The sequence below is a fragment of the Lactuca saligna genome, chromosome 1 (genome assembly GCF_052625555.1).
Source record: "Lactuca saligna cultivar CGN05327 chromosome 1, ASM5262555v1, whole genome shotgun sequence".
Classification (NCBI taxonomy): domain Eukaryota; kingdom Viridiplantae; phylum Streptophyta; class Magnoliopsida; order Asterales; family Asteraceae; genus Lactuca; species Lactuca saligna.
Window position 1 is genome coordinate 78,641,255 of NC_136417.1, and position 13,061 is coordinate 78,654,315.

The 13,061-nt window shown below is 35.3% G+C and overlaps 2 protein-coding genes across 2 annotated transcripts; both read left to right on the forward strand.

Moving 5' to 3' along the window:
• Positions 1–7,666: 7,666 nt before the first annotated feature.
• LOC145040310 (pentatricopeptide repeat-containing protein At1g02150-like) lies at positions 7,667–9,823 on the forward strand. Its single transcript, XM_078988256.1, has 2 exons — positions 7,667–8,204; positions 8,490–9,823. The coding sequence occupies exons 1-2, from the start codon at positions 7,800–7,802 to the stop codon at positions 9,678–9,680; spliced, it is 1,596 nt and encodes a 531-aa protein (XP_078844382.1). The 5' UTR covers positions 7,667–7,799; the 3' UTR covers positions 9,681–9,823.
• Positions 9,824–10,047: 224 nt separating this feature from the next.
• LOC144999733 (protein CYSTEINE-RICH TRANSMEMBRANE MODULE 4-like) lies at positions 10,048–12,737 on the forward strand. The gene is made up of 3 exons (XM_078958904.1): positions 10,048–10,161; positions 10,300–10,465; positions 12,461–12,737. Exons 1-3 carry the CDS (start codon positions 10,128–10,130, stop codon positions 12,504–12,506), a joined length of 246 nt encoding a protein of 81 aa, XP_078815030.1. The 5' UTR covers positions 10,048–10,127; the 3' UTR covers positions 12,507–12,737.
• Positions 12,738–13,061: the final 324 nt, after the last annotated feature.

Here is a 13,061-nt window from a genome sequence, read left to right on the forward strand (position 1 = left end):
ATGCCGGAATTGTCCCAAGGACAGGGACCCACTCCCAACATAGACAAAAACTCTCTGCACTGCAAAACTCGACTGAACTCCCCACTGCTACCACTATAACACAACCTACTATTCTCAATTAGGTGTGGTGTGGTCCTCGACTACCTCAGTCCCAACTGACTGTCTGCTCCCGATAAGTCACTGCCTCGCGGCACTCCTGCTACCTGATACTCTGAGGAAATCATTATTGATAACGACCTGCAGGGTGTACTCCCAAATCCAAAACTGAAACATCAGGCCTCTCGTGTTTTGCACACGAACATAAATGGCACTACCCACCTAGAAGGTGACCTCTCCTCTATCGACTGATTGTTCGAATCAGACCGAAATTTTCCTCTCCCTTTAACTCCTTACCAAAATACTCTCCTCTCGAGGAACGCCTCTCCATACTCAATCAGGGTCTACAGGCCTAAAACCCCTAGCGTCTGATCTCTACCTCATCGATCATGACCGGATAACAAGATAAGCACAAGCATCATTCACTACGAACCATGGTACTCATCCCATGACATCCCTTCTCAATATGCTCCGGTGTATGGTACCCGAACCATAGCTTCACTCCTCCACCTGCTCCGATGTATGGTACTCGAACCATAGCATCACTCCTCAATCTGCTCCGATGTATGGTACCTAAACCATAGCATCACTCCTCAACCTGCTCCGATGTATGGTACTCGAACCATAGCATCACTCCTCAATCTGCTCTGATGTATGGTACCTAAACCATAGCATCACTCCTCAACCTGCTCCGATGTATGGTACTCGAACCATAACACCACTCCTCAATCTGTTCCTTAGGACCTTCAGAATGCTCCCTGTATCAAGTATGGGTCCTCTGCTTTCAGTAGTATGGGCCCATACTACCTGCCACATCTACCCATACTTTCCACACGGACCATCCCAGAGCTCCTAAGTAGCTGCTCGACCTGCTCTTTCACCAATCCCATCGCACGTGCCCGCTCTCCAACGAAATCCTCTACTTTACCAGCGTACTCATCTGGCTAGGTTTACTCCCTAGTCTCTTCCGTCGTCCTCCCACTTCTTTGCTATCAGCTGCTGAAGAGCTCCTAATGATGTCAGCCATCTACCTCCTGAATATCGTCATACTCACTTAGTAGCTGACTCCCATCATCGAGAGTTCCACAAAGCACAAAGCAAGCAGCATTCGAGCATCGAAGAATACATAGGACTCCTTATCTGTGATCACTCCACCTTCTCGGCTCATCCTCGGAAATACCCCTGAACTCTGTAACTCTACCCCTCATGGGTTCTAACTGGATACTCTCACTCATCACATACTCAAAACATAACACATATAACAACGAGTCCTAGGCTAAGGCATCACAAATCAGGCCACTCTAGTCCTACCACATGAAATACCTAGCCTGTCTCTAGCATGCAATAATATCTCATAAAGTGCATCATAGATATTTCATAACACAAAAGTAAGGGTATTTTGGGAAATCACCGTTTGGCTCTGGCTGATTGTACACACTGCTCTTTCTTGCTTTCTCTTTGAACTCTTATTCACTTTTAGAAGACTATTTATTTGAAAACTTTTTCTTACTTCCTCAGTTTGAGTCCAGATTTACCCGAAGGCGCATCCGAATCCCTCAAACCAAGGCTCTGATACCAATTTGTAACACCGTAAATTTCAAGGCAAAAATTTTCATTTAATATAATCATTTTAATATTAAAACACTTGTTAAAAATCTCGTTCATAATAGAATTACAAAGCATAGTTTCATTTTCACTTGTATAGGAAACCAGGATCCTCCAAAATTTGACTCTTTCTCTGGTGTGTACAATCGAGCCGGTGCCATCCCGTGTTACTGAAAGAACTTGAAAACAACATAACACAAAACACTGTAAGCACGAAGCTTAGTGAGTTCCCCAATATACAACTTACGCATATACGCCTTTCCAGGCCCTGACCTTCCGGTCCACAACACAACCCGCCTTCCGGCCCGTAACATATTCGCCTTCTGGCCCATAACATATTGCCTTCCGGCCCATAACACATTGCCTTCCGGCCCATAAAACATACACAGCACATATAACAATTAACTTACCACATATAGCACATATATCACATATCATATCCGACCTTCCGGTCACGTAGCATATTGCCTTCCGGCCCATATAAACATACATAGTACGCATAGTAATTACCTTTCCATTTATAGCACTCATAACACATATCATATCCGACCTTCCGGTCACACAGTAAAACCCTTCTGGGTACAGTATAGTGAGAAGACTCACCTCGCGGGTACTGAAAGTTAGCAACTCCTGAAATCCCTCGTACTTGATCCGCCGAGCTACAAGCTCCCTATAACATCATATATCTCTTATTAATATTTTTATCTTCCACGTTAACTGACCCTAAGAAATCACACATGGGTCAACTCTGGTCAACGGTCCACGGTCAACTCGACCGGACTCGGCGAGTCTAGTCGTCCTCCAATCCTCTAAGGTTTCCCTTCTACTCGTCGAGTATCCTCCTTGACCCGACGAGTTACTCCTGGAAGAATCACGGGGCCACCCCGACTCCAATCGCCGAGTCTGAGGAACAGCTCGACGAGTCCCAGCTATTCTTCAAGCTACTCGCCGAGTCTGCTCATCTGACTCGGCGAGTCCATGCCATGCAGCCGCTCAAACTGCTTCCTAAGGTCCTAACTGCTCCGACCATTCATAGGTCTGGCCTTCCTCGACTGGTCCATTATGTAAGGTCTTCATTTAGGTGCTCATGCTACACCCCGAGACTTATAATTCACATGTTGACCTAAGGCATAAGGATTTCAATCCAAAACCTTCACCAATTCCCGAAATGCACAGACATGGGGCATTCTGGACCTCCAAGGGTCCCAACACAGGGTTACAATCGTTTGGGGGACTAGGGTAACATTCAATCTATCCGCAAAAGGGTTCCATAAACCCTAATCCTCTAAATACATCACCATAGCAGAGTATACTCGAATTCTTACCTGGATAATGTACTCTCTGTGTCCCCAATCCTCAGAACGTGATTCCCTTGCTGTTCCTTTAGCCAAGCCCTTCTCTTCCTTGCACAACAACTCCTTCAAAATCATCAATGGCCTTTAATCTTGCTCTAGATGCACACAATCGATTTAGGGTTCTTCTCAGAAGGCTAAAACGAACAATGACGGCCTATAAGTCCTTTTTATACGCCCCAAAACTGAACGGCTAGGGTTTTCGCTAAACAGCGCAGACTCGCCGAGTCCCTATCTGACTCGTCGAGTCCATTCGCGAACCCGCGACCAGGTCTGCGATCCTACTTGGCGAGTCTGGCTCCAACTCGCCGAGTCCCCTCTTAAAACACCCCAAAAATATAATTTAACAGTACTTGAAATTCCGGGCTGTTACATAAGGTTTATAACATTATCATGTTATCTTACGAATTGGGATTTTCCCCAGTTATTGTCTGAGGTTGGGATTTTCCCCAGTTATTATCGAAAGTTGGGATTTCCCCAGTTATTATCTAAAGTGGGATCTTCCACAAGATTTCTTAAGTTGGGATGCTCCCCCGTATTTCTCAAGTTTGGATCTTCCCCAGTATATCTTACGTTGGGATCTTCCCTAAGATTTCTTAAGTTGGGATCTTCCCCAGTAAAATTTTAAGCTGGAATCTTCCCACGTGAATTGTTATCTTTCCCAATATAACCTAAGTTGGGATTTTCCCCAGCGAGAGTTGAGTATGCAATTTCCGTAGTAATTTGCTAAAGTTTATAACACAGATGCATTATCTCATGTTGGTAATTTCCCCAGAAAATGACTAATGTTTTATAACATTTTCATGTTATCATACGGTTTGGAATTTTTCCCAGTAACTTACTAAGATTAGGTCACTCCCCCGAATATGTGCAATACTTGTAGCATTACCATGTTACAAACAAGAGTTTTCTCAGTTAGATTTATCTCCAAATGATTTCTAAGATAGAATCCTCTCCAGTTCACTATGTAGAAGCTAAACAAGGATATTCCATGATGAAATCCCAAAGCAAGAATCCTCCTGATACAAGCTTCAATATCATGTGGAGCTAAAATACTTGCAATGCAAAACTTCTGCTAAATCAAAAGTCTTCAGAAGGTCAATACTAAACCTAAGGGTCATCAGGTTCTATCTATCCTTATTTCCTAAAAAATATCCTTATAAGAAGATTCTCCGACATTATAATCAAAAGCTTATCTTTTTTAACTAAGAATCCTAACTGTTCCAAAGCCCTTGGCAGATGATTAGCTATCCTAGATTATTAGGATCCCAAGAATTCTTGTAAAACCTGAACTCTTTCAGATCCTAATTTTCTCGGGATCCTCAAGAAAACCTATTTTGATTCCGTAACCAAATCAATAATGCAAGAAAAGAGATAGACCGAAGCATCAGTATTAAAATGGGTTACCCTCCAACCCAACAAAAAAGAAAATATTGTTTTATAGAACAATAATTTAATTTTTTTTTTTAATTTATCAAACTTAATTCAAGGTTTGATCACCCCCAACTGGGATATACTCTATCTCTTTCTTCTCTTCTCTATAGGATCCTGACTAAACATTTATAAGCTCACCAGTCAACTTAGCAAGGGTTTCATGTCAATCTTCCACATTCTAGGATCATGCATTCTCCAAATCCTCTGCTATCTTGATCTTTACCTCTCAGTCGACCTCAACAACACTACTATTAACCTCAGAAATCAACTCCTCAATCTCCAGCGCATGCTCCGCTTGGTTAAGCTTAATCTTTAGATCTTCGGTGGATCAAGAAACATGATCAAGCAACCTATAAAAGATCATGATTTCCAGAAAGAGAGAAACTTCCTCAGCACCTCATCCACCCCAAGGCTCTCGACAGACTTCCTTTTTCAGGATCCTGGAGTATTGACGGTCAGATTTATCAAGGTTCTCTCCGTAGGAAGAGAAGATGAGTTCTTCTCCTTATTCACCACAAGTTGGCCACCAGACATGGAGGAGTCGACATCAACAAGGGTGAACCAAGCACTAGAGTGTGTAGCCTTGGATCCTAAACATAACAAAGGAACTCAATAAGTTCGGGATCCTTCATGAAAAATAAAAAATAAACAAATAAAGGAACTTTACCTTTCGATGTAGGGGCAATAACAGATTTACCTTTCAAACCTAACAGATCTTTTAAGTATCAAGAAGAGCAAGGAAACTCCTAATGTTCTCATTGGTATCATCAGTAGCAGGGACGAGATCCTCGAACTTGAAAGTTGCATCAAAACAAATAAAACAAGAAAAATATTACCGACAAGATGGATTCACATTTCACAAAGAAATATTTCTCTTTCCAAGAACCTTCATTTTTTTATTTCAAAATAAGATGTGATTTACTTGTTTTGGCTCTGAGCAGGAAACGCCAAGACCTAAAAGTTTCGAGATCACAAACATGGGCTAACTTAGCTAAATCCCATGACTAGATCCTTAGATTGATTCAATCGATCAACCTAAAGCAGGATCCTCTGGATCATGAGCATACTTTGGATGGGACCAAACCTAAGTAGAAGAGACAAAGTCAAGTTGGGTCTTAGTGTCAAAAGGATTGAAAATAACATCAAAAGGAAAAGCCCCGATTTACTTCAAGGGCTCAATATTATCATCACAAAAAGAACCGGTCTCTTCATAAGATAGGATCCTCTGATCGATTAAGTACTCGTCGGAAAATCCAGGAGGCTCGAGAGAGAATGGAGTGCCTCTTTACCTATAATCAATAAACAGGAAAAATAAGAAGAAAGGAGAAAGAAATTTACCTTCAAACCAAGGAGAGAAAAGTGATTTGACAATATAATCATATCTTGTTAATCCGTTAGAGTTTGAATTTCGAATCCTTTATTTCTAACTAATTAAAATATACACTTTAAATACTTGAAATAAATTCAAATATTTTGGAGGTATAATTTGGGGGAAATTGTTAGGACTCATTCACAACGAAGAATCAGTCCCATCGGGCTTAAGACCCGGAAATACCAAGTCAAAGCACGTTTTAAATACCAGTTCAACAGGATCCCAAAAAGATCGGACATTTAGTTACTTAATCTAGACTATAAATACACATGTAAAACACACAAAACAAAGACGATTCTCTGACAACTTACTCATTTCCTCTCACTTTATCATTTGTAATCATATTATCACACTTAGCTCTATAATTTATGTTCAAATCAATAAGATCAAACAAGGTAGGTGATCATTATCACCTCCCTAGGTTTTATGTTGGAGATCCTAGCAAGGATCAAGGGCTTTCCTTGTAAACCACTTGTGCAATTGTATTCCAATTTCGTTAATCACTTCACCTACATGTGTAACCAATATATGTCATCTATGTTCAAGATGTGTCATCTTTGTTCAAGATGATCAATGTTCCTAAGCTCCATGAGTTGAAGATGTGCCATCAAGCATTCATGTTGTGCAATAGATCTTCAAGGTATGCCATTGATGACCAAGATGCTCCATACATGATCAAGATGCGCCATCTAGCTTCCAACTAGTGCTCCATGTCAATAGAAGGTGATGCAACATCTGATTCTTTAAACACATGGTTAATATTCAGTATCTCTCCAACCTAAAACATTCCAATAATGTTTGTTAGAAAATGTAAATCAATACTCACATAAAAATATATCCAAACATAATTTGTATTTTACTCAATTTTTTAGAGTATACTCATTTGGAACATACTTTTTGGAGGTGGTCCACCATTTGATTTGTGAAATACCGGTTTCAGTGTTAGTTTTCCAATTCTTAGATCGGTAGAACATTTGTTGTGTATGGTGTAAGTCATTGAAAAACTTTCAAATATCTCAAATTCAAGAGGCTATAACTCATTGAATGTGGAACTAAAAATGAAGAAATACATACTAAATTGAAGCACAAACTCTAAAATACATGATGATAAAGATCTCATGTTAATCCAACTTCAATAACATAAGTTATGTAATTCTTAAAAGTTTCACAGATTACACATAATAGTTGAAAAGCCGAAAAACTTTCAGCTTTGATATCCCGTCTTCGAGCTACTATAACTAATTAAATGCGTAACAAAAAATGATGTAATTATAGCCTAAATTAAAGTTCAGCTTTTAAACTAAATATTAAAAAAAATCGTTTGTCAATCCTGCTTCAAACAAATGTTTATATTAAATTTTTAAAAATTTCATATAAAGCACATAAAAACTAATAAAACAATAAAAAAAAAAGGAGGTAATTTCATGTACCCATCCAAACCGAACCAATGTAACGAACTAGTAAAAACAAAAAACCAATTGAGTGTGATTTCAAATACAAAGAACAACTCGATAGTTTAAAACTGATCTCATCTATGTAAGGCCCTAATTTGCTCCTCCATTGGTCAGAATGTTCACCTCTAATGATTGAAGCCTTGAGGATTTGAACTTGAGTCTTCTATACACCATACAGAGAAGTGGAGTTTACTGAGTCTTATGAATTGAGTCATAAGGTGGTTATAGTTAAACTTGATAAAGATTATGGGGACTGAATGTAATTACAAGAAACATCAAGGGCCGTTTGAAGATTAACTCATTTTCAAAGCAAAAATTGTCACATCCATGGGTGGGTGTGGGGAAGGGGGTGTTCGATGGAGGCTGCCCCATTCTTTCCTTTCACAGGGACGAAAAAACACAAAGATAACCCTTGAGCTTTTCCCAGCTTCAAGAGTTCGAAGCATTTCCTAAAGCCCTAATTATCTCAGAAACGAATCAAAACAAATGTTACTCCACTCGACAATTTCCCAATCTCCACCACACCCGCAACCCTTATCCCTTTTATCATCTTCCTCTTCCCTCTCCAATTCTATCAATTTCCTTCCCGGGTTTCGCAATTCACCTCTCAAAAGAGCGCAATTCAGTTCGCTCGTCATAAGAAATTGTTCTTCATCATTATACGCTTCAAATGTCTACAACTATGGCACAGTCGACTACGAAAAGAAGCCAGGAACAACGGTTGCTTGGAAAGCTATCTACAAGAAGATTTCGATGATGGGTAATCGCGAAAAGGGGTCTAGCAGTGTGTTGAATCAATGGGAGAATGAAGGCAAAACTACTACAAAGTGGGAGCTTTGTAGGCTTGTGAAAGAATTGAGGAAGTATGGTCGTTACAATCTTGCCCTTGAGGTATGTTTATTTCGCATTTCTCTTTCGCTTTAATTCATGGGTTTCTTCGATTTTGTTGTGATTACTTATAAATTTGATATTTTGATTCATTCTTTATCGAATCAACCATAAAAGCCTTGGGTTGAAAGACATTTAGTTGTGAGTTGAGAAACATAACAACCTTAGGAGTTGCGAACACTGGATTTCAATCATCCATCTGTATGTGAGTGATAATAAGTAATAACAAACCACACACAACACCCAAATCGATGATTTATGAAACATAAATTGTCTACTTTTTTTCAGGTGTATGATTGGATGAACAACAAACCAGAAAGATTCATCATGTCCCCAAGTGACACTGCAATTCAATTAGATTTAATATCCAAAGTACATGGTGTTTCAGGAGCTGAAGATTACTTCAAAAATCTAGAAGATGATCTAAAAGACAATCGTGTATACGGGTCCCTCTTGAATGCATATGTACACTCAAGAAAAAAAGAAAAAGCCGAATCTTTATTACAAGAAATGAAGAAAAAACGTTATGCAAATCATGCACTTCCATATAATGTGATGATGACACTCTACATGAACCTTAAAGAATACGAAAAAGTCGAGGAATTTATTCAAGAAATGATGCAAAAAGAGATAGATTTGGATTTATATTCTTATAGTATTTGGATTTCTTCACGTGGGTCTCAAGGGAATGTGAAAAAGATGGAAGAAGTGTTTGAAAGAATGAAACTTGATGTGAATGTGAAACCAAATTGGACTACTTATAGCACTCTTTCTACTGTTTACATTAAACTTGGAGAGATTGAAAAAGCTGAAGATTGTTTAAGACAGATTGAAAATAAGATTACAGGGCGTTATCGAATTCCTTATCATTATCTTTTGAGTCATTATGGAAGTATTGGAAAAAAGGAAGAAGTTGAAAGGATTTGGGGGACTTATAAAACGGTTTTTCCATATATACCCAACATGGGTTATCATGCAGTGATTTCATCTTTTATAAGAATGGATGAAATTGAAGAAGCTGAGAATCTTTATGAGGAATGGCTTTTAGTGAAGACAACTTATGATGCAAGAATTGGGAATCGGTTATTGGGTTGGTATATTCGAAAAGGGTATTTGGAAAAAGCCGAATCTTTTTTTAAAGAAATGTTGGAAAATGGGAAGGCGAATTCAAGTTCATGGGAGATTATTGGTGAAGGGCATATTGGGAATAGGAGGCTTTCTGATGCGTTGTCTTGCTTTCAAAAGGCACTTTCACATGAAGAATCACGGTTTTGGAAACCAAAACCTGTAAATATTGTGTCATTTTTAAAGATTTGTGAGGAAGAAAAAGACGAAAAGAGCAAAGAGGCGTTTTTTAAAGTTTTGAGGGATTCGGGTGTTTTTGAAGATGAAACTTTTATGTCAAAGTTACCTTCTTTTAAAGATGATGATTATGAAGAAGGTGATACATTTCTAAACGAGTTGCAGGGTAGTTTGTAAAGGGTATATTTGGAAATTCACAACGGTTTTACCGTTTTACTCTTAATGTAGTAAATTTGTTCTAAAGTAAGGTTTTACATGTTGTACCTTACTAGAATTGTATTTGGAAATCTTAAGGTGTTATTCATAGCTTTTTCTTTGCATTATGGCGTTTCTTAGAAGCATCATATTTTTGGGTTTCTTTAGTATGTTCATTTAAATATATTGTGATGTGATGCAAGATATGATCAAATGTCAAGATTGTTGACCAAGTTTTGTTTTTGGGTATTCAATGATTTTTAAGGTTGTACATTATGCATAATTGGTTGTACTTATTTTCTTGCTAACCACTCCATTATAGCTACTCCATCATATAAGCTTAATCCTGTTCGGATTATAGTTTATATATACACACACATACCTATATCTATATCTTAAGTAGAATAGGATTGCAATTGAGATTTGAAAATGAGCACATATGAGCAAAACCAGCCTCCTCAAGGTATTACCACCCCACCCTACCCCACCTATCCGTAAAAAACTTGCATACTTGATTCTCATATTATTTTTGTGTGTTTGAATGGTGATAAACTCATAATTATGTAATTGTTAATCGATGTTCTTGATCATGTTGCATCAGTTCATAATTATCCGGTGGAGGGTGGCACTGGTAAAGGTTACGTGGCTGCACCACCACTACCACCACCACCGGTGGTTGGTCCTACGTTGAAAGAAGGCTATGATTCAGGTGGCCAGAATCCTCCTCACAGAACTCAGCCTAGGGGTGATGGATTCTGGAGGGGATGGTATTATCTCCCTCTCTTTGAATATATATATATATATATATATATATATATATATATATATATATATATATATATATATATATATATATATATATATATATATATATATATATGGTTTTAGAAGTATATAAGCTTATGTATTCAAACATACCATAATATTTCGTTTTGTTTGATATATTCATTATAATATTCTTAAATTTCCCGTAACTTGATTTTACTTTTAAGATTTTCGAAACCTCATTATTACTAGTATTTTACTCTTACATCACATCTTTTTGCCGAGAACTTACTAGGCTATATATATTATAGTTGAAAATTAAAATCACATAAGAAGATGACAAATGAGAAATTTATAAAAATATTGGAAGTAAATCAATTTACAAATTCAATTATAAGAACATTGGACAATTATATATAGGTTTAGGTTCATGTGAGACCATTCTAATTTAGTAAGACCGTGAGACCAAATCTAAAAATAATTTTAAAATGCAAAATAAATGGAAAAATCCAAAAAATTCTTTTTTTAATATTATTTTCGGAACTTGAATTAACTAAAAAAACTATAAAAAAAAATCTTGTTTTTTTTTTTAAATACGTGAAATATTCTAATAGAATATTACACTGATATATATATTCTAAAAAATAATTTTAAAATGCAAAATAAATGAAAAAATCAAAAAATTCTTTTTTTAAATATTATTTTCAGAACATGAATTAACTATAAAAAAAATAAAAAAAATCCCGTTTTTTTTTTTTTAAAAATACGTGAAATATTCTAATAGAATATTACACTGTACATATTCTAAAAAATAATTTTAAAATGCAAAATAAATGGAAAAATCCAAAAATTCTTTTTAAATATTATTTTCGGAACTTGAATTAACTAAAAAAATTTAAAAAAAATTAAAAAAATAAAAATAAAAATATGTGTCTCACGATCTCACAAAATTAGGTCGTCTCACATGAACCTAACCCATTATATATATATATATATATATATATATATATATATATATATATATATATATATATATATATATATATATATATATATATATATATATATATATATATATATATAGGGAAAAATGAATATATGGCTGTCATGTATGTAATATTAGGTATAGAACCATCTAAATTTTAATTAAATAAACACAATTTTCTTTCCAGTTAGTTTCTTTCTATTGCTTTTGAACTCATATTATTGTTTATTTTGTAATTTCATTGCCAACATCAATGTATTTCTAATAGGTTTTTATATGTGTTTTTTTATTAAACCTCTAGTAGAAATTTTATAACTTCGTCTAACACCTACCTTGTATATACTTGCATTGTTTTTTTTATGGATTATGGGATGCGATTTATTGAGTTTTAATGAACAATTTCAGACTTTCACTATAGTTTTCTGTAATAAATTTTAATATACTTAACTACATGTAGTTGATAAAATATTCTTATATACGGTTTGTGGTGCAAAAATTAAATTTATAAAATTCCATAAAAAATATATATATAACCAATTATAAGCTCTAATAGATGATACAATAAATACGATAGAGATATTTAATTGAATTTTATTAAAATTATGTAGTTTTTGATGGTTCTATACCTAATATTAGGTATATAACAACCACATATTCCCTAAGTCTATATATATATATATATATATATATATATATATATATATATATATATATATATATATATATATATATATATATATATATATATATATATATAGAGAGAGAGAGAGAGAGAGAGAGAGAGAGAGAGAAAGAAAGAGAGACCCAGATAATGACTGCTTTGCTCAAATAAATTGGGGATGGGTTTAAAATATAACCAATCTTGGTCATTGATATGATTTATGAGGTCTGGCTTTGGTAAATGTATGTAATCTTAAAAATCAGTTGTTATTATTATTATTATTATTATTATTATTATTAAATGGTCGAGATTTGAGTTCTGTGGTTTGAAAAGATATATATTTTATGGCAGTTGTGCTGGGCTGTGTTGCTGTTGCCTCTTGGATGCGTGTTTCTAAGCACTTTGGATATGGAGGCTTCCATGGAGTGTATTGTTTTATCTCTATGGTGGTGTTCAATTTTTAAATACTTGGTCTATTTTAGTTTTTGTTTGTATCACAGTATCAGTAATAACCATAAACCATATTCTGAAAAAAGCATACTATGTGTATAATTGTATTGTCTCAATACCAAGAAACGGATTTAATCCAAACTTTTATTCAATATATAGAGGACGTGCATTTACATTATGATAAGTTTATGACCTTAATTAATGCAAAAATCCACTTTTTAAATAAAAATTAAAAAATTATGGTTTATTTTTTATCAAAAAGAAAGTTAACATATTAAAATTCATATTGTGTCTATGAATACACCTATATATTGCTATATAAATACATTTTGTTTTTTAATCTTGAACTGTACCTAATATTTACAAAATCTAATTCACATATAAACAAATGTATAAGAATCATAAAATATCTAACGATTTCTCAGTTAACTTGATTATCATTCAATTTATATGTGAATTAAGAATATGCATGATAAATATTTATATAAATTGTATGTACATA